This window comes from Arachis hypogaea, chromosome 10 (genome assembly GCF_003086295.3).
Source record: "Arachis hypogaea cultivar Tifrunner chromosome 10, arahy.Tifrunner.gnm2.J5K5, whole genome shotgun sequence".
NCBI lineage: Eukaryota > Viridiplantae > Streptophyta > Magnoliopsida > Fabales > Fabaceae > Arachis > Arachis hypogaea.
Genome location: NC_092045.1, coordinates 114,952,351 through 114,975,456, shown reverse-complemented (window position 1 = coordinate 114,975,456; position 23,106 = coordinate 114,952,351). Strand labels below are relative to the sequence as shown.

At 31.7% G+C, this 23,106-nt stretch overlaps 2 protein-coding genes across 9 annotated transcripts; both read right to left on the bottom strand.

Annotated features, from left to right (window-relative positions):
* Window positions 1–3,431: 3,431 nt before the first annotated feature.
* On the bottom strand, window positions 3,432–5,682 carry LOC112716933 (BTB/POZ domain-containing protein At3g05675). The gene is made up of 2 exons (XM_025768997.2): window positions 5,583–5,682; window positions 3,432–4,720 (listed from the first exon to the last, which is right to left on the bottom strand). The coding sequence occupies exon 2, from the start codon at window positions 4,481–4,483 to the stop codon at window positions 3,614–3,616; it is 870 nt and encodes a 289-aa protein (XP_025624782.1). The 5' UTR covers window positions 4,484–4,720; window positions 5,583–5,682; the 3' UTR covers window positions 3,432–3,613.
* A 661-nt stretch (window positions 5,683–6,343) lies between these two features.
* Window positions 6,344–21,550, bottom strand: LOC112716931 (ABC transporter C family member 12). Of its 8 annotated transcripts, XM_029289848.2 has the most exons (28): window positions 21,280–21,452; window positions 21,058–21,129; window positions 20,091–20,269; window positions 19,714–19,753; window positions 19,242–19,398; window positions 18,998–19,112; window positions 18,833–18,913; window positions 18,675–18,699; window positions 18,104–18,160; window positions 17,575–17,640; window positions 16,882–16,956; window positions 16,660–16,767; window positions 15,935–16,069; window positions 15,270–15,376; window positions 15,089–15,182; window positions 13,770–13,937; window positions 13,520–13,660; window positions 12,610–12,810; window positions 12,403–12,501; window positions 12,155–12,307; window positions 11,340–11,725; window positions 10,718–10,898; window positions 10,194–10,517; window positions 8,635–9,391; window positions 8,310–8,431; window positions 7,453–7,698; window positions 6,902–7,325; window positions 6,344–6,718 (listed from the first exon to the last, which is right to left on the bottom strand). In XM_029289848.2, the coding sequence occupies exons 1-28, from the start codon at window positions 21,382–21,384 to the stop codon at window positions 6,639–6,641; spliced, it is 4,698 nt and encodes a 1,565-aa protein (XP_029145681.1). In that variant the 5' UTR covers window positions 21,385–21,452; the 3' UTR covers window positions 6,344–6,638. The 8 variants fall into 8 exon arrangements, with proteins under 8 accessions (XP_029145681.1, XP_025624775.1, XP_029145680.1 ...); XM_025768990.3 differs by having other exon boundaries at window positions 21,058–21,550; XM_029289847.2 differs by lacking the exon at window positions 17,575–17,640 and having other exon boundaries at window positions 21,058–21,550.
* Window positions 21,551–23,106: the final 1,556 nt, after the last annotated feature.

The window sequence follows — 23,106 nt, the reverse complement described above, 5'->3', positions numbered from 1 at the left end:
CTTTGTGGAGATATTTTAAAAAAATTTTCAAGTAGACCAGTTCGGTTAGACCGGTTTGCACCAGTTCTTATCGATTCACACCGGTTTTATTCCTTAAACGGTCTAAGGAGTAAACCGAACCGGACCAGAGTCCGGTTCTAGTTCGGTTCACTAGTTTTCCAGTCGAACCAGCTGATCCAGTTTGATTTTTACAACTATGGATTGAAATATGAACATAATTTCAAAGACCAACAAGTATTATCTCTTTGTTGACAATTAAGTTATTTTAATGGTAATTAAGATCTAATAATGGTTTATAATAAAAGAAGCATTCTTTTTGCAATACTGAACCTATAGTAGTAGTTAGAGGTGTCATGGATTAGATCATATCCATATAAATTCACAGTATTTATCCGTATCTGATCTGTAATTTGAGGATGTGATCTGATCTGTAATTGGATTGGATCGAATCGGATCCACACTCTAATCAGATAGAAGTAAATATGTTTAAAAAAGTAAACAAAAAAATTATTGACTTTTTTTATAAAAATAAAATTTTTTAATATTTTTTATTTTATGGATATATTTGATATCTGATCCAAACATAAAAAGTGCGAATATCGAATTTGATCTAATGAGTTTAGTGCGAATTGGATTGAAATTTTTATTTTCAACCATATCCTATCTGTAAACACCTCTAGCAATAATAATTAAAAAATTATAATGATTATATTTTTAACTAAGAGGAAGTGCCAAAAAAAAAGTATTAAATACAAGAACATTTAATCAAATATTAAAAGACAATTTCACTTTAAAACAATTGGATTTTTTTTGCTCATATATATATATATATATATATATATATATATATATATATATATATATAATGTAATAATAATAATAATATGATAATTGTTTTATATATCACACAAATATAAACGTTTTTTTCTTTGATCTTAAGAAAGGTTTTGTAAGTCCTTAACCTTGTTATCGATTTTTGTAGTGTTAGCCATCATATTATCAATTTGATTTATATATAATTCGGATGATAAATTATTTGGTGACATGCTTCTTTTTTTACTGTGATACTTGTTTATTATTATTATTATTATTATTATTATTATTATTATTATTATTATTATTAAAAAATAACAGGCCAAATTATTGCTATAATATAATAGAAGTATGGAAGTTTATCATTCTTCTCTAATGGAGAAAACAAAATTCTTTTCAATAGTTTATTTAACGTTTAGTAGAATAAAAATAAATTTTATTAGAATAAATTTTAGTACGAGTTTAATATTTTTATTCATCGTAAAATATTTATAGAATTACTTGTAGATAAATTTTGAAAAAAATAAAAAAACCATGATTTTTAATTTTATTTTTTAATAATATTAATTTTTTACCGTATATAATTATTTAATTATTTTTTAATCATATATAAATAAATTACTCTTAATAAAACTTTTTTTGTGTTATTTAATTATCTTTTTAAAAATAATTAATTATTAAAATAATTAAACTTTTCACAATAAAAATAATAAAAAAATTATGAACGAAAACCATCCTGATAATTTTTTATATTTTTATTCATATTTTAATATAAACATAAATATAATTTAATTATATTATTTATGAAATATGACTATAAATGTAGATAAAATTTAGTTATATTAATTATATATAGTTTTATTGTATTGTATTGCTTATAAAGTTAGATTATAATTATGACAATAGAATTGTTCTTGTATTTTTATATATGTGACTAATTGGTAGTGTTAAAATATTACTCTTAATTATAAATAAGGTTTATAATTTAAAAAATTAAAGACTCAATTAAAAAGATACGAAAAAATGATGTTAAAATATTCTAACTCTTTAAAATAAAAATATTTGAAATTCAATTAAAAATTATTTAAAATTTAAACTCAATAAAAATTTATATTCAATGTGTTTTGTATTAATATATTTAATAACCTATTATATCATATTGGTTGAAATTAGTTTTTATAATGTTAATTTTTTAATAACACTTTATTAGAAAAAAACCATCTTTTCAGAATGTTTTAAAAACTAATTAATATTATATATATTTTGTTACATTACATCTTGTTATAAAAAAATTATTTATTTCTAATGCTTATATTAAAAATAAAAATAAAATTTAAATTAGTAAATTTTAATCTATAATATAATAATATAGTAATTATTTTATATATTATACGAATAAAAATTAATTATTTTTTTATTTATAAAAATTTTAAGAGTTTGTTATATATATATATATATTTTGATGAATGTGATATATTTTTTATGTAAATAATTTTTTTAAAAAATCTAATAGTTAATCTATTATCTTTTTTGTTATAGTCCAAATTAAATGCTTTTTATTATTTTTGGAAATAAAATCTTTTGAGGAATTTAATAATATGTGATGAGGAACACTGAATAAATTATACAGAAACCAATTAAAACACAACATAGAAACATCTTTAAAAAAAGACGTTTTAAGCGTCTTTATCTGAGTGGCCTCCTTATTTTAATATCTCAAAATTTACTCATTTACTAAAAAATATACATATTTTAAATAATAATCTTAATATATATTTCTACTCTTATATATCGATAATGTTAGAAAGACAAAAAAAAAAGATAAAATTTATCTTATTTAATATTCATTAATTGTTGATATATCTACTATATTAATAACTAATTTTCGAGGATTGGTTTGATTAATGCACGAATGATTGGTTTAATTAATCCACTAATGACTTATATTTATACGCTAAAAAATAAAAAACTACTACAAGTCTATAAAAGAAAGTGACATTGTAACAAATGTTCATTCATAGGTTCACACTATAAAAGTCAGTTTGGATACCAGAATCATAACTGAAATTGTAATGTATTATAGTATAGAATTTCAATTTCAATTTAAAATTTATACTTGATTTCATTAAAGAATTAAAAGATGCACTAAAAAAAAAAGGTGGAAGCTATTCTACGTAGATGGTAAGGTCTGCTAGAGCCTGGTACGGCACTAACATTTGACGTACCTTTCTTCAACGTCGAAAGGTCACGTGCCTATATCGAGATGACGTTCTAACTTACGTGGCAACACGCCATCTAGCTGGGCGCGCCCAAGAACTTTTGAGTCTCGGCCACAGCCACGGCCACAACCTCCGAAAATGATGGGTTCGCCTCATCAAATGTGCGACAAGTTTAGGAGGATTTTGAGAAGATGGTAAAATTGTAGTCGAAAATGGTTCAGATGTTTAAATCGTGTGGTGTTGTTTTGAAGGATTCTCCTAAGAAATTGGAGTTAGAAAGGAAGCAACTCCAAAGCGAGAAAGTGAATGATGGAAATCATGAAAACATGGATTGGATCTTCAACTCCAAGATGTTGGGATAGAGGGAAAAATGGAAAGCATAAAAACAAGAGTGGGATCTTCAACAAGGCTCAAATATCAATATCATTACCAGATACCAAGCAAGGAATTGAACCTCTCCATTCAGCTAGTGTGCCATATACGGAATCAACTCCTCCATCTGACATAATAATGTTCATTATACAACATTTGGAGCTAAAACTATCCAAACTACAATTTGAAAGAAGAGGGGGAAATCAAAGTCAAGCACTGATGACAGCATCACTATTGCCATCTAAACCTTCCACTAATCTCCTCTTCGCCGACTTCGTTCTATAACACCAGACCTCGAAAGCCTCACTCAGGTCCGGGTATCCGATTTCTCTGCTTCTAATCCAGTCAGCAAGAATGTCTGCTTGGTCGTTTGATGGCAATGTCAATACCAATGACACAATTGCTCCCTCAATGGCCTGGCACAAATCTTGGTCCATTTTGTAAGGAAAACCATTCTCCTCTGTGCCTTTTGAATCCAGCAACGGCTTCATTTTCCGAATATACGGAAACCAAGACTTCAGCAATTGGACACGGCATGCTGCCGGAAGAATCACACCGCCATAACCAACCGCTTCCAAAACTTTACATGTTACCTCTATCAGCTTTATTTTCAGGCCCCACATGACCTGGTCAAGCTTCTTGTCTTCAACAATTCGCAAAATTTGATTAGAGATCGCAGCCCAATCAGAGACCAAATTTTTCATTAAATCCATCTTTGGGAGTACATTGCACATCCATTCAAGATCAGATAACTTTCTCATTATTCTATCATTATTATCTGCAGTCCCAAGCTCAAGGGAGGGGACCAACAACAAGGAAGCCAAGTCCTTTTCGAATGAATTAATTGTATTGTAAACACCCGTTCTTACCACTGACTTAACTTCATCATCAGCCATGACTATCAGAGTATCTTTGTCTTTACTTAGCATGTAGTCGACTTGCTCCTGTGCAGATGTTCGGAGCACATCCCCAAATGGTAAACACGACCCATCAATAGACATGGCGATGCGAATGGCTGAAACAAATATATCTTTTGCGATAACTAATTGTACAGGTTTAATCTGATGTATAAATGACATGGCTATTCAGCTCAGTTTCAAAACCACATTTAACTTTGCAAAACCACGGTGCTCCTTCCTCCAAATGATATCCAAGTTTAACACCCTCGTGTTCTCACAGCAGAAAGCAATTTCAATGAATAAATAATGTCACACAACTCCAAAATTATACTTGCGGTTGTGGCAATATAATGGCTTTAAAGGATGACAACATGAAAACCAGGTGATTCTTCAAGGGAATGCCATAAATTTTACAATCTGCATCAACGAAAAAGCTTTTAAGAAGCCAGATTTCCTTCGAATCTAAATAAAGTGAAGCAATAGTAATAATCCTATCCCTAAATGCGAGTGATCATCACTAATAGTAGCATGGAAATATTAGCAACAGATTTTTAAGTTCCAAATGAGCTTGATAAATTCCAGAATAGATCATACAATAGATTTGGTAACATTATAAAACCTATATAGCCAACCAAAAAAAAAAAAAAGATGTAGTAGTAGCAATAATAGCAGCATACTATACTTCACGAAAACAAAAGCATTCAGTTTTAACCAAAAACGGAATCATCAATAGTGTTGCAATGGATAACATTGGTTTAAAAAATTTCGGCTTCAAAACTTTGGTTAATTATTAGGGGAGTATTAGTAATACTGGCACTTCCCTCTTGTGTACCTTTCCAATTACCCTCCATCCTCATTATTTTATTTTTCATAGTGAGAAATGTTCAATTGAAAAGATAATTTAGAGATAACATATAATTTGAGAAACGACATTATCAATTAAAGAGTGACAGTAAGTGGTGCAAACATTGGTAACTATAGCACCTGCTTGTAAAAATTCCTTTCTCTACACTTGCTAAATGTTGAAATAATTAGTTACTTTTTAAGATTCTACGATAATGATTGTATCAACTTTCCATCGTTATGTGGAGGATCACTTTCAGGAGATACAAGCAAGTTCCTATCAATTTAGCAGCTTATGAAGGAAACACAAAATTGACAGCACATGTGCTTAAGCAACTGAACTAAAATCCCTATTTTGAATCGAAGTAATTGAATTGAAAATTTGAAATCAATTGAGAATTCAAATCTACTATAACTACTCTACTTCTCTACGTACCTTCGCTAACAATCTCAGTCGAAGGAATCAGCAGCGGCGTTCCCGAGAAGAAAGAAATCCAATGGAGATTCAGATTAGGGACAAAATGGCGCAGAAAGGCGGAATGGGCTATGGGCTTATTGAAGATAGTATCGGATCCGGGTCCAATTTAACCCGGAACCGGCCCATGTATTTTAAAATCATGATTACAAATTATTAAATTGTTTAACGTTTTTTAATTATTAATTTTATGCGAATAGTTAACTCTATTAAATATTAGTTATATATTCGTGAATTTTATACTTTATTGTACTGAATGGCAATATTATTTAATATTTTTTAATAACTTATAATACTCATTAGATTAAACACAGAATAAATAAATAATGATAATTTTATTTTATGTTATTTTTAATATTTATTAGATTAAATATACTCTGACTTCATATACAACAGAAATGATTTATAAAAACAACAAAAATAGAAGTAATTATAAGAACAAGAGTTGTGCATTTAATTAAGAATGAGAATTTAAGAAAAAGAAACAAAATATAGGAGCTATAGGTCCTTTTTCTTTCTTTTTTCTTTTTTTTTTGATCATTGGAACTACATTAATGTTATGTGGAGGTAATTATAGCTGATATTATATTGAATTAGAATGTTTGGATAAATTTTAGAGGAAGCCACATCAACAACCATTACATTGCATTAATAATGGCTTTGAATATTTCTGTTTGTATGTATTTTTTCCTTTCAAATCAAAGATGAGAGTTGAGATACTGTTTAAGGAAAATGAATCTCGTGTTACTGTTAGTTGAAATAAAGACACTGAGTTCAAATTAAACATATTTTAGCTAACTATTTAACTTGTGATATTTGAATTGGGGGATAAATTTCTTCGAAAATGTCTTTATTCTTAACAAATGGAATCCTATTAAAATTCTAAACTTCCTAAACAATACAAAAGCAATATGATGAAACAAAGAGGGAGATGATATCTAAATAGAAAATAATATTATGATTGCTGCATCCCTCTGAGATTTGATTGCATATTACTGCTCTCCACAACTCAAGATGTCAGTGAAAGGACCTTCTTTCAAAATCAAGTTCCAATTGTTGAATGTTTTTCGGAGGTAACTTGATCAAGACAGACAAACCTGAATGGATAAATTCATTTTTAATAAGTCAATCATATAGATTAACTTTAATTCCTCAAATCAGAGATATTTAATTATATAAATCAAAAGGATTAACTAATAATATTAACTTAGGCATGCACATAAGAAAATCCATTCATCAGGATGAATTTTTCTTCATGAAATTAATATCATTATGTTTACCTTCAACTAATTGATGAAGTGTAGACCACCATCTTTCTGTAGGAACATTGTGTTTAACAAGTGTCTGTTGTATAACATCATCATGCTTCCCTTCCAGAACTTCCTGAAGTGTTGTCAACGCGTCCTTCGTTTTTTCGAGGAAATCTTTGTTGTCTTTAGTTTCATTTGGGCTTTGAAGGTTAAGATGCAATGAAGAAAGGGTTGCAGCTATAGCACATTGTGTAGCAGCAGCCCAGTTGGAAGAAGCTAACTGTCTCATTTGATTTTCAAGTCCCTTGTTTTCTTCATTAGAATTGTTCACAATCCTTCCAAAAACTAAACTACATAAATACTCAGCATTTGCAGCTCCTGTACTTTGAACCATCTTGTAGAATGCACTTGCTTCATTCGATAAGAGTTTGTCCGGCGAGTCATACTCAAGGACCTGGAAACAACAGAGGAAAAAGATTAATCTTAATATTGAATTTTCATAGTTGACTTGAGGCAAATGTGTTATTTAAAATACTGCAGATAGAAATCAGATGTTTGAAACACATGGAACTTGGAACTACCCGTCCAGAATCGAGCAATAGAATCCGATTGCAGTCAATAACTGTATTTAGTCTGTGTGCAATGATGAGCATTGTGCAGGACTGAAACTCTTGTCGGATGGTTTTCTGTATAAGAGCATCTGTTCTAACATCAACAGCAGCAGTCGCTTCGTCCAGGACAAGAACCTTTGATCTTCGAAGCAATGCTCTGGCTAGACTTAATAGTTGCCTCTGTCCAACACTAAAATTATCTCCACCCTCCAAGACCTTAGAGAAGCACAAAAGAAAATAACCAATCACATTTCAATTTTTCCCCCTAATAGAAAAACTTATAAAAAACTTACCTCAGAAGAAAAAAAAAGCAATTCTGTAATCTTGGTCACTCAGACAACTGACCACAAAAAACTCATATCTTTCCAACCATTTTTTTTTCGTCTGTCTGTTTCCAATTTATCTCCAGTCAAAATTAGATACATTCATACATGTTCCATATCATGATTGATGCTTCATTTATATAAGATTAATAAAGCATGAATACAATCATCTTCATCTTCATACTAGTATTAGGCAAGCACAAATTTACAATACTCTTTTTCAAAGATTTCTAAACGTGATGTATATTATTAATCATTCCATCAACAGAGGAAAGCAAAAAGCAGTTATAAATTGTGTATATGCTATTAACAGTACAATATTGGACTCTCGGCTTCAAAATGTGCTTACAATCATGGTAAAACAAGTAACAAGAATAATAATAATAAAATGCTTCCTGGAGACAATATTCAAAAGGCTTAGCAAGTGGAATTAAATAAGATTATGGCATGATGTCCAAGCAACCTGAGCAGACTCAATGACAAATTATAACATAACCTTTGTACCTGTGCATCTAGACCAAGTGGATTTCTTCTTATTACATCCTTCAAATGTGCCCTTTCTAAAGCTTGCCACATGTCAGCATCATTGTGTTCAGTAAATGGATCAAGATTGAAGCGAACAGTTCCTAAGAGAAAGAGTGGTGACTTAGAATGAGATATTTTTAATGGAGTTCAAAGAGAATGTTTATTCAGATAGATGAACGCTAAAATATTACAACATTCCTGTATTCTCATAATTGACTTGTTTGCAGTGTTTATGCAATGTGATCACAAATGCAATTTAAAACTATTGTAACAGTGGATCAAGATTTCGAGTTATAGTGCATACCAGAGAAAAGAACTGGTGATTGAGGTATGATAGTTAGAACTCTTCGCAAATCTGCTAGTCCAAACATAGAAATGTCAAAACCATCAATAATGATTCTTCCACTTTGTAGCTCAACGATACGGAATAAAGCATTAAGCATGCTAGATTTTCCTGCACCAGTTCTTCCAACTACCCCAACCTTCTCGGTTGGCAATACCGTAAAGGACAGTCCATGCAAGACTGGAGGAAGTTCAGGCCTGTAACTCAGGACAACATTCTCAAACTCAACTAAACCAGATGTTGGCCATCCTGGTGGTGGACGGTTTGTCTCAATTATTCTTGGAGCCTCAGTTTCCAAATCAATGTATGTGCCAACACGCTCAACAGCATTTAAACTATTTTCAGCTCTACTTGCTTGTCTCAGGACACCACTCAAGAGACTTGTTATGTTTAAAGTATAACTGAGAAGAAGGCCCATTGTAGATGCAAATGCTGCCTGGTTTTCAGATCTTCCATTTTGCAATACAGCAAATGTAGCTATGAACCAAATCATGAGCCCTCCTAATGATTCTAACCTTATGGTGAGCCAACGGTTTGAACTAATATTCACAAGGGTAAATCTGATATTTTTATCCATGAATTTTCCATTAATGTGAGCCATTCTATCATATGCTTTGTAAGCGCGTATGCTTGCCAAACCATTCAACGCTTCTCCAAAGTGTGCATAAACAGGAGATCTTGTAATTGAATCCAAACGCTTCACTTCTCGAGCGGTGCTCTGTCATGAACAAAATATTAGTACAAAAATTCCATGCATAAAAAAATGACCATTTAGTGTAAGAAAGAAAAAAAAAGAAACATGTTATTCAGGTCTGTCTTCACAGAAAGATGTTCTCTAATTGAATGCCATTTTGACACTTTCGTGGGTGCTTAGATTTACATATACTTTGCTTTGCAACTAGTTAGTCCATGTCAATAACTTTTAGCATCTCTCTTTTAAATTTAGCAAAATACATTATTACAAAGGCAAAGAGAAGTGAAAGTGATGTGCATGATCTGGCCTGCAGATAATTCTTCCTGCCAAACAAAGGATTGGATTTAATAGTTTTGGCTGCTTGGGTTATATGTGTCAGGTTTCTTTTGGACAAGGAGACCATTTGGGACAATGGTACTGTGATTCACTCGGGCTTTTTGGAGTACAGTTTATGCATCCTGGAAAAGTTTTCGGAGGTTATAAAAGTATTTCAATTTCTGGAGATGTGGATATATGATGTTGTCCCTTGTAACCACTAGTATAGACTGCAAAATAATACTAAATATTTCTAGCCAAATGAACTTCCAGAGCAAAATCCTAGGTGTTTGAATAAATTGTTCCAGAAAATTTTTAATATCCACATCAAGTTTGTAGAAGCCCCATATACAGTTACTGTTCATTTATCTCTGTCAAAGTTCTGCACAACTTGTACTCCAAAAAACATCAAACGAATATGCAATGCAAAAGAAGAAAAATAGAACATACATGGCATGGAAATCACGTGCGCAAGATTTCTCTATAACTAAGCTGAAGATGTCGAACCCACCTGGTAATATATATAAGCTCCATAAAAGAAGATCAGCAATGGCATTATAGCCCACAGAGATATTGTGCTCACAGTGCCAATGAGAACAAAGGTAGAAAGTAGCTGCCAGAGTTGCCCCATAAACTGATTCACCAAAGTAGAAACCATGGTGTCTATGTCTCCCATGTCTTTTGCAAACCTGTTAATTATGCGGCCAACAGGATTAGTTTGGAAGAATACCATTGGGGCCCGAAGTATTTTATCTAGCATTGCATCATGCAATCTTTTTGCAGCACGGAGGTTAGAAATGATCAACCAATAAGAGTTTGCAAGTGTTACAGCAACCTGTTTCCAGAAATCAAAGAACATAAAGAAAAGAACTTTGCTATGTTAGGTAACAGTGGAAAGTTTCTCGAGTAATACATTGTTCTAGCTATAACAAAGCTGAAAAGATGCTAAGTAGATTGTAGAAAGTCGAAGCTTGGAAGTTGTTGAATTGAACTGAGAATGTACAAATGCTAAGTAGAAAATCGTTGTAGAATGACCTGTCCAAAGGAGAAAAGTGCATAGACGACAAGAAAATATACTGGATTATAATCTGAAGTGGAATCTTGATCTGTCCAAACACTTAACCATGTGCTACTTGAAATTCGAAGAACTTCTGTTAATGTGTAGCAGGCAAAGAGTATGAAAACTACCCATAGGCCTCCTAATGCAGATTTATACCTGTGAATTGCAATAAACAATTAGAATCATAACAAGAGAAACTAAATTCTGTCCAAGCAGAAAAATAGTACAATCAGAGCTAGTGGTCTCAAAAAGTTAGAAGACTAGTTATATACAAACATCACAAAAAATCAAGCATAAGCGAATTAGTATACTAGCATCACATGGCTGTGATGTATTGATTTCAATAAATGAAATAGTGTATTAAGATAGGAATTAGTACAGGGACAAAATAAAAAAGCCTCCATAAGCTACAAAGAAAAGAGACAAAAAGAGAGAGAGAGAATAAAGAGCCATGATTTTGTCATTTTAATAGAAGGGATGCCATGTAGTCCTGACAATTTTCGACAATCAATCATGTTTTCCATACTCTCTTAATAAAACAACTTAAGTAAAAAACTTGCTTTAACATATACATGTTTGGTTCCATGGCCATCTTACCTCGCCAAAACTTTCAAGCTAACCACACCAGTCTCCCGCTCTTCTTGCTTAACAAGCACTGATTTGCGTAATTTTCCCTTCTTCTCATAGCTTGTGTCGTTTGGAATCTGAACAAGTGCCTCATTGCTCGAGGTTGAAACATTAACCTCGACATGGTCCTCTCTACCTTCATTACTCTCTGATTGTTGTTCCATTTTCCCAGCATTTTCCATTAGTCTCTGAAATAGATACCCACACTTTGATAACTCCTCAAAAGTTCCCTGCTCTTTAATCATGCCGTCACTAAGGAGAATAATTTTATCCACTTGAGGGAGAAGATGTAGCTGGTTGGTGACAAGAACCCTTGTTTTTCCTCCCAGTGCTTCCTTTATACAGTTTTTGAAAACCTGAGTCATTGCAAATGAAATTATATGAACTATGAGCACATGTATTCTTACATTCTCATAATCAAATTCAACAGTATATCTGAAATCAAACTATATACTACAGTCTACAAGACAAACACAATCTTATGAGCATACTGAAAATTCAACTTTAAGTCATTAAGTGCTACATTGGTGGAGAAAGGTTAAATTCCCTGCTTCTTGCTGTCAGGTTATTGCTGGAGATCCCCTGAATTTTTCAGCATACCTCAATTTATCGATGATAAAAATTGGTTGGAATGTTGGATTTAATTCTTACAATCTTACTCATTAAATTGACAATTTAATGAAAAAATTATTAAGCATGGAGGCACTTTTAAAATTTGAACCACTATAAATTATGATTCAATCATAAAAGAACACTTGTCATTTGTAGCTTGGTAAAAATAATACCTCATGAGCAACATGAGCATCGAGAGCACTTAAAGGATCATCGAATATATATACATCTGAATCTGAATAGACTGCCCTAGCTAAGGAAACTCTTTGCTTTTGTCCACCACTAATATTGACTCCTCTTTCTCCAATCTCTGTAAAATCACGTGCCTGAAAAGATAATTTAAAATGAAATAAATAAATGAAACTTCATAATAGCTCAGAGAATAAAATCTTTAATGAACATGGAATTTATGAACACTAACTGGTAATAAGTTGAGATCATGCTGTAAAGCAGTGACATCAATGGCCTTCCAATATCGTTCATATTCGAATTCTGACCCAAACAATATGTTTTCACGTACCTGTAAAAAGATGTGATTTAGAAGTAAATTGCAGTATTTGTTTCGTTTGAATTTATTACAAAAGAAATAAGTAAAAATGTTTAGAAGCATAAGCAAGCTGCAACTGACTGTAGCATTGTAAATCCATGAAATCTGAGGAACATAAGCAACAGTGCCTCTAATTATAGCATTTCCATCATTTAAAAGAGGTAGCTCTCCAATCATTGTTGAAATAAGTGATGTTTTTCCTTCTCCAGTACCACCAACTATTGCAACTAAGCTTCCAATTGGTATTTCCACATTGATATTTGATAGTGTGGACTTCTCTGCCTATAAATCAAACAGGTTTTTCATAAAGGTCATGTGTGAACTTCAAATATCCAAATTGCAAATAAAATGGGTTGTTAGAACTAAACAAAGTATTTAGTAATATAATATTAAAATATTTTGATATCATTCAAAGTCTTTGTTCACTCTTTTCTTCCATTCCTTATCTTAAGACTTGAATACACAATCAAAACAGAGGCTAAAACAAACCAAAAGTGAACTTGCGTGCCCCAAATTAAGGATTTTACCTATCATTATTATTCATCGACACTTCATCGAAAAAAAGAACAGGATGTTATTTCGGTACCTAGAAGTATTAGTTATGCAGATGATAAATCTGCTCAGCATGAACCTACTCTATCAAAAGCTTAAGTTATTTGGTGAAAGCAGATGGATAAGATTTTTAGCTTAATGTTCCTCATCATACAAGAGCCTTGAGAAGTTACTGGCCCTTGGCATGAAAGCATTATGAAGCTAGGGACCATTTGCATTAATCTTTCAATACAAGAGACATTGTTTTCACAAAAGACAAATCTGTTCAGTTATCATTCAAGTAATATTAAAGTTGTCATCTAACATTTTCCTAACATCTTTTCCTTCTTCATTTTGAAAATCTAAATGCAATAAAATGTGGCTACCTATATATACCAAAACAATTAAACAACTTTATCAAAACAATGTCAAAGCACATTACTGTCATTGAAAAATTGACCTTTGCATCCCATGAAAAGTTTCCATTTTTTATTGATATGGCTGGAAGTCCTGGTACAAGAGGTGGATTTTGCTTTAGATTTCGCTCCTCAGCCAAGAATAATTCTTCCAGCCTTTGCAACGATACATTTGCATTTGCTACCTGTCAAACTACAGGGTCAATAATGCATGAACTTAATCCCTCCAAACAATCTCATATTTTACATAAAAAACTAAACTGCTAATGGAATGAAACAAGGTCCAGCAACAACCTGACTTAGTAAGTTTGGTAGCATGTTTAATGGAAAGCGCAAAACTGTGAATAGAGATAGTGAGGTAAATGCCCTTGCAGGAGTCAATTCTCCACCAAGTAAAGTAAACATTCCAAATGAAGTTACAGTCACAAGAACTGGGATGCTATTTAGAATAAAGGTATTGAGCTGCAACAAAAGACAAGATATGAGAAAGCTAAAAATTTCATAATTTAGAAGAATTACAGAAGTCAGACAAAATTTTTATCAGCATTTCGAAAATTGGCTTTGTTATGGAGGGCAAGCATATTTGGAAACAAGAAATTCAGGAATAAATCTCCATCTAACCAGTAGCACAAACTGAAATTGAGCCCCTTACAAAAATTGTAATTCAAGTTCAAACCAATTATGCATTGACATCAAGAGTTCAGCTAACAAAAGCATTATAAATGTTACCATTACTGATTTTAATTTGTGGAGAAAGAGATAATATTAAAAGGGGTTTTGCTAACTTGCGCCCTAAGGGCATAGGTTAAACATACCATAAAAAGAAATATTTTCTAAAAATTATTACAAAAATTAACTTTTTTACATTTTCAATACATTGAATACATTAAAAGTGTTAAAAAGTTTCTATTATTATATTTTTAAAATGTACCCTAGGGCACAAGTTAGTTAAATCATATTAAAAGAATGGGATCACATGAAAACTTTTTACTCTGTTGTTACCTTGGAATTAGCCCTATAAGTTAGCATCAATAGGCATGCATTGTCACATGTATAAAGAAGGATCAATGTGGTATATGCACCAAGAAAATACATCCTACATACAAAAATAAAGACTCGCAAATTTAAAGATATAACTACCATTGTTTCCCCACAGAGGATATCAAAATAGCATTCAAGAGTTATTTCACAAAAAGCCATATTAACATATACTGTTTGTAATATAGTAAAGTTCCTTTATGTATCAGTTAGGATCAAATAGGCATAATTAGTTTCTTCTTTATTGACATTGTAATTATGAAGAATGATTACTTCCGTGTATATAAAGAACACAAGCTGATGAGGTTCGCCCTGAAGTATTGACAGAAAATCACAATCTACACATATCCAGTGATCCTTGTAAACAATTTTATTATCATGGCCCTTTTAGGCCATCTTTCAGTGTACAGTATATTGTTGTTTCCAGTTTTGATAAATGAACAGTCCAATGCTCATCACAAAGAAAATGTAAATGATTATTAATCTCAAATTCATAAATCATCAACATAATAATAAACTGGATTACTGAAAAATAAGGGGCGTTCATAAATCTAAAATCACATCATGGTCCATACAGCATTTAACAGATGTGCTTTGCGAAACCAAGATAGCTCATAATCCCGTATGCTTTGTACTCTACATTGAAAGCTTGTTTCCCATGCATAACATCTGAATCATTTCCGAATATAAAAGACATTTGTTAAGATTCTATTTGAACAAGAAGGTCAAACGAACTTTGTTTTAACGTGTTCATACTTTACAGTATCCATGGCAGCCAGAATTTCATGCATGATACCAACCCTCTTGTCTGTTTGCTGCAGTCCTTCTTTTGTCAGTTTTCTCATTTTGGCAATCACGTATGTCTGTTTCCAAAAACAATAACAAAAAAAAAGGATTTGTCTGTATATTCGAGAAGAATTGCCTAAATATACAAAGAATAAGCCATTATTGTAGAATGGAAAACATAACAAACACAATTTTCATTAATCCTAAATTATAAACTATGAATCATTTTGCACCTTGTAATGAAATTCATCAACTTTGACCTTAATCTGCTATATCTACCATATATCTACTATATATCTACTATATATCTACTGTATATAAAGGGGATAGAGGAGAGTTGGTGTCCAATTTTTTTTCCTAGAATACTCTTCTTCATATATTAAAATATGATAAAATATTTTTTTTTAAATATTTTTTCCCATGCCACATAGTTGTGCAATGATCATGGATCCTAAGACGGATTGTGACACAACTTCTTGGTATCATTCTACAGAAATCCCTTTAAAGCTGTTTCTTTGATAGCTATGCCAAGAAACTTTTGTCTTATATTCGGCCAAAAATGAGAGCGCAGTAGTTTAAAAAACTGAAAAAGCGCACACATGCACACGTGTGAAAGAAATCATATATAAACCTGCCTGTAGTGGGACAATGAGAACTAGCATTAGCGATCCAATAAGTGAAGCAACGCCTAGTTGCTGGTATAGGAGAACCATTGCTATGATGATACGGAATGGTGCTGACCAAAGTCCATGAAGTTGTTGACATATTTGCTGAACATTGAAAATGAATAACAATGAAATTTAAGCCATCAGCACATTGACTATGCCTCAAAGGGTAAGAAAAAGATTGCAATTTATATTAAATATTTATAATACAGATACAGGTATATTGAGAAATTAAACATTATTATTGGCTTGCTTTCTCTATCAACCTTATTAAGAATAAGATATTATTCTTAGTTTGAACTACTAAAGTGTTGGGCACTTTTCAATGGCTGTTCATTACGCCTTTGATATGAGGAATAAAACCTTCACACCAGAAGATTTGGATTGGTTTGAGCACCAGAAAAGATAAGGCCCTTTCTACCATCCTACGACTATATGGGGATCCCTGCCATCCCCCTTGTTGGAACATGATGGCAAACACCACCAGTCAGCCTTAGACTAAACTCCAATGTTCAACAACTTGATGAATACTTGATGTCAAGACATAGGTAAAAGACATTTTTGGCTAGAAGCACCAATGGAACAACATGCATTGGGGAACTTTGCATAAGCCGTTAAGGTAATGAGTAAACCTGTCCCTATGCCAACATGTTTTCGCAGAAACTCATGTCTCTTAGCTTAAGCAATGAACTAACCTGTAGTGCATTGGCGTCTGTAGTTATCATATTCATAAGTTTCCCAGATGAGAACTTCTTTCGACCTTCATTAGTTAGCCTCAAAGATTTTCTAAATATAGCAGCCACCTACATGGTCACATCATACAAAATGTGTAGCTAAAATAATAATAATAATAATAATAAAAGAGATCGTACTTTATTTAGGCATCCTAACACTAGATGAAAATGAAGCTGTCATACCAAAGTTGATCTAAGCTGAAAACCAACACGCATCACATTCTGGAAATATTGAGCTTCACATAGAACACCAAGTGACTGTAAAGAGACATTAAATGTGTAAGAGAAGATCTTTGAATAACTGACCTCTATTATCTAGTTTCACTTACAAAAGTTAATATACGAGATCAATTAATTGCAGGTATTATTTACAAGAAAAGTGATTGAAGGCTTTACAAGATAATTAATATTCAATATGCTCTCCCTTATTAGAGATATAACTATTTATATTGCCTCCTTCTATCAGCTTAAGCTTTTGCGATGAGTAGTTTCATGACATGATATCAGAGCTTTATGTCCGAAAGATCTAGAGTTTGATCCTTGGTGAACCCCAAAATGAAAAAATAGCATAAGGCAAATAAAAGAAGAAAAGAGGGCCTATGTAAAAATCAAGCAAACCTAAAAGAGGCTTAAGTTTTTGGGATGAGTGATTTCATGACATTCCTCAAATTAGAAAATATAGATCATGTGTCAAATATCTTCAGTGTGCTTCTCCTATGAGATATAAATAAGGCATAACCATTTGCTTTTGTTTATGGGCCTTTCAGTTAGAGAAGAAACAGTTGCCAGAAAAAAAGGAAGAAAGAAACAAACGCAAAACCAATATCAATATCTAAATGAACAAGGTATGAAAACTATATGAGATAGTAGCCATACCACTCCAACAAATATGGAGAAAGCATAGATATAACCAATCCAAGATGGATCTTGATTTTGCATTGACTGCGTCATCAATAAGAAAAAAAGTTTAGAAGTTTTAACAAATTAATATACATAAAATAAATTATTCGTAAATTCATACTTGCAAAAATTAAATAAATAAATAAAATGTCGTTTAACAATGAGGAAAAACTTTTCGAACTATTACTTGAGACTTGGTGTTCCAATGATGATCAGTGCATGTCTATCAGATACGTCCTGATTGGCTGTAGGGTTAATGTTAAACATTCATGAAAAAGTTTTAAAAATCGGTATGCATGCAGCATTCCTGATAGCTTTTGTCATAAAATGATCTTTCATTCATGTTGGGATTTTGTTGACACCTTTTGCCTATATATGCATGCATCGGGCTAGAGTGATTCAACAACTAAATTTTTTTCTCCTACAAATGTTCATTCAAATCTGATAGTGGTGAACAAAGAATATAATCAGTTGAGATATTTTGGGATAAAACAAATACACTTACATTTAACAGATGGTTCAGCAGAATTGGCCCAACAAACTGGGAAAGATCATTACCAATCTGCAAAGATCATCACATAATTTTGATGTATCCTAGGAGTCAGAAACTACAGAACTAAACATATCACATAGTTAACTTGCATAATACAATATTTTGCATATTCCATGCATAATATAATTTCATATATGAAGCAATTTGCACAAGTAAGGTAAGCCTAATGAGATTACTGGTTGCAAAGAACCAATAAAATTGACTTTTGCATTATCCTCAAGCCCAGGTGTGAGGGGTGTGCGAGACATTTAATACCACATTGAGGCCTTCACATATAAGTTTATTGCTTAATCGTTTTGAAAGTTGGTATTTTAGTACTTGTCTTTGTTTATTTGGAAAGATTATCACCTCATGCTTAATTAACTTTGACACATCAATTTCAATAATCTTATTCCAGTTTAAATTAGTGAGAAGGTTGAATTGCTCCACCTGCATTCAGATGTCACTTGTAATGTGGAAATGTTTACGTATTTATTTGAAGCTGTTTAAGTTAAAGGTCAAAACCGGGGATCAAAATGTTCACCTTATAGATGCCTCCCCACCAAAACCTAACCAAACATTCAAGTCAAATTGAATAAAAGAAGAGACATCAATGTTACTAACATCATCTTGGCACGTCAAAGCAAAGGTAAATCATTTAATTTGGAAGATAATGTATTGAGAAAAAAACATAAATAGTACCTCTTCCCTAAGCTGTTGTTCAAAGATCTTAAAAGCCACGGGTTAGAGCTTTGAAATTCTAACATCCAACACTTTTGAAACCTACAGAAACCAAGAATTTGTTTAATTGTTGTGTGCTGGATGTATTGATCTCATGCAGAAACACAGAGTATGCTGAATATAAACTTTTCTGTTAATGTCTCTGTCTGATCACACTTGTCTAGCTTCCAAACATCCTTTTCTTTGATGGGTTTTCTGTAACCTTGCCGCATGAGTGGAGTTACCCATCCAAAACATAATCCTACAGTAAACGAAAGTTGACTATTAATTTACAAGGATAGACAATATAATTATGTGAAAATGTAGTTATATCGAATGCAGACATTGGCAAACTCTTAATTTATAACAAGCTCAGTTAAGAATTACATACTAGAGAATATATTAGCATGCATCTCAGGGAAAACTTGTTCCTCTCCACAAAGTAGTTCATACTCAGCATTGTCAGGAAGCTCGTCTTGCGTTGTTATATGGCCATCATACGGAACCAAATTAGGTACGTAAACAAAAAGCAATGTACCAAACAAGACCTGCATCAGAAAAGCAGCCATAATTAGTCGATTGTTGTGTCTGACTGACTCAATACCATAACATTATTCAATTCCCAGTTGTTTCATCACATTAAGAATTGGTTTACAACCATAGCTATCAGTGAAACTATTAAACATTTCAACCATTTGAGCATATGTCAATATGTTACCCTTAATCATGAATATCGGCAGATATGCAGTGTTGGAATGTTGTACAAGGTATTGTAGAATGCAACTGATTTTGTATATACCTTCCTAATTATTTCTTTTCTAATAAAACTTCAAAAAACGATGGAGGGAAAATCAAATATATACCTGGGAGATAAAAGTACTAAGGTACAGAAACAGGGCAGATCTGCACAAAAAAAAAACATAAGACTAAATTTTAAGCAGAATATTCCAATACATTCACCATTCTATAAGTTACTGCAGTTAACACAACATTGAAGAAAAATTCATTGCTTTAATAGACTTGTATTCTTCAATATTGATCATTCAGAACTGAGTATTTCCAAAGTCAAATACCTCTATGAATAACTTGTGGTTTTGATAACCATGGAACCTATCTAGCAATCATAATTACTAGATGAAGGCTTCATGGTCCTTAAAATGCTGATCAGGCTTGTTCTTTGCATACATTTTAATGCAAAAGGTAAAAAGGTAAAGAGTAGTCTTGAAATTAAAAAACTAACCTACTGCAGTAATCTTTCACTGACAGAAGAAGGTTAAGCAATACAACATCTCCAACCAAAACATAGATAACTCCAAACCGCACCACCCATCTAAATTGCCGGATATAAACCTTGGTTTCCAATAGAATGAGAACTATCATCGAACACCATGTAAGCGCTTCAACTATCAAGGCCATTACCTGCAACAACACAAGAGTGCACATGTTTATAAGCTGCATCCTCCATTAGATAAACTAAAGCCTTAATCAAATATCAACATTGAACGCAACTAAGGAATATAGTATTCATGCATTGCCAAGGTTGTGTAATACGACACAAAAAAGAACTCTTTTAGCTGTGGAAATAGGGAAATGTTAGATAAATATCCATTCATATACTTCTATTTAACAATTTAAGCTTTTAGGATGAATGGTTTCCTGATATAGTATTAGAGTTTCCATAACCGAAAAGTCTAGAACTCTATCAATATCCTTGTTGTCTCATTCTTCTAAATAAATAGATAAAGAATTTCCGCATAAGGTCAAAAATAGAATCATGCATAATTCACATTTCAAATTTAAAATAAACTCTTACGTATGAAGACATCTTAGATATATAACCATTCATGTGCATGTATCAAACAACTTAAACTTTTGAGACGAATAATTTCACGACACAGACACAAGATCTTCCTGTCCCAAATAAAAAAGAGAAAGTCTCAGGGCAGCACTTTCATTAAAATTTACCCAGCATTTAACCATCAAGAAAAGAGTGTATAATTCCACACCATTAGATGTAGTCTCACACTATTAAAAATACTAATGATGGTTAATTAATGGCTACGAATCACAAAATGTGCTGGCTCCTAGCACTACTGAATAAAAAATTTTCTTGTACTTCCTATACTTCTTGGAAGTGATTCTAGATTTCTGTTTTTAAGAGATAAAATCCGAAAGCAACCTAGAGCATATATGAACAAGAAACCCACCTCAAAAGGAGCAAATCCAGTTTCACCATTCAAGTTAAATGCTGAAATTCCAGTCAACAATCTCAACAGAGGCTGAATAGCACAATAAGAAGCCAACAATGCGAGAACATAATTATACCAATTAGAACGCAAGGAAAACCTCTGAGCCTTTGTGTTTGTAGCAATAAGCCAAATTCTATAGAAGCAAAGTCCCATAAGAACGAAATTGGAGGTTGAAATTACAAGAGTATTGATTGCACATGGCGTATAGGAACCAAAGGCGCTATCAATTGCTTTGGCCCAAACACTGTTTGATTCAGGCTTGCAGTACCAAACAAATGGTTCCATGAGTGATGCTCTCTGTAACTGAAAGGTGAAAGGGAGAGAAGTTCATGCGAGACTTTAATAATTAGGACATTTTGGCGCTAAGTTCAGTAGAATGATAGTGACGTCAGCAAGCGAGGGAAGAGGGAAATCTAAACACTCAAATATGAGTAACGACATCGATGCTGACGTCACTGCTGACGGATTGACCAATAACTTTATAAAAAATAATTCAGAATTGGTGGAAACTCCAGTGGAGTCGATTTGAGTGAACTTGATAATTGAGAGCCGTTAGATAATTTGACTAAATTTTTTTCTAATAGCTTTTAACTATTAATTTCATGTGAAATCAACTGCACCTGAATTTTCAGCTCAGAATAATTAAAATTTATTATTTTTTATTATTATTTTAAATATTAATAATTAAAAATAATAAATTTTAATAATTTTTTAATATTTTTTAAATTTATTATATTTTTTAATTATTTATAATAGTTTTTTTAAATCTGTTAAACTGACGAATAATTACTGCATATACAGATTACTACATATATACAAAACGAACAAGTGAGCTAACTCAAGTTGTTTCTCTAAATTTATTATTACATCCAAGTAAAGTGAGTATTAGACTTTCGGGCACATCACATTAATCATTCTAATCATTTAATATTTATTATTCTTAAAGGTTCCTTAGATATGTTGACTTTTGTTAATGGAATAAAAATTTTTAATAATTTATTTATTATATTTTATATTAATAATTTAAATTTAGAATTTAAAATTTTTTTATCTTTCATAATAGTTTTTTTTTCAAAGAGTGTTAGACTCTTAAGTTTGTCGGAGCACATCAAGATTTTCTGTAAAAAAATTAAATTTATAATTTTAATATTTAATAAATATAAAGTTAATTTACATCTTTATAATTTAGAATTATTATTGTTCATATTTCTTTATAGTCATAAAGAATAATTTAAGAGTTTATAGATAGTATTTTCATAGAATTTCTCAATTTACTTATCTATTTTTTGTTATATAATGAAAAAACTCTTATGAATTTAATTTTGATGAATTAAATTTTTTTATACAAACATTGATTTGCAGATAATTTTTGCAATGAACATAAAATAGTATAGTTATTAACCTAACAAGGTGGAAACTCAAGTGCAGTCGACTTCACGTGAAGTTGATACTTGAGAGCTGTTAGATGGAAGTTGATAATTGAGAACTGTTAGATAATTTGACTGATTTGACTAAATTTTCATTTAACAGCTCTCAAATATCAACTTTACACGACTTCACCTGAGTTTTCACCACCTAACAATACGTTATTAACAATAGTTTAGTAGTAGACTACTGTCTACCGAGATCGACAAAGTGTCACGTGATGAGATTTATTTAGTTATATTATCCCTTTGGTTTTGTTTTAATTTTATTTTTAATATTTTATTAATTTAAATTTTATACATAATGTATTGAAAGGTTTCAGTTATATTCTTTAGAACATATCAGAGGTAACAATATTATCCTTGTTCCTTGGGGTAAAATTTTATAATCAAATTAGGGAAAACAATACTAGTGGCTCAATCGGAACCCTTACCTCGTTCTTAACAATTATATCAAATTAACAATGAAAATTTTTCAACAAAGTTTCCTCCCTCAAATCACACACTAACGCTAAAGTTTGCCCGTGATAGCAATTTATGGATTGAGAATTGAGATCTCCCTTTTTAATTTAATGATTTTATA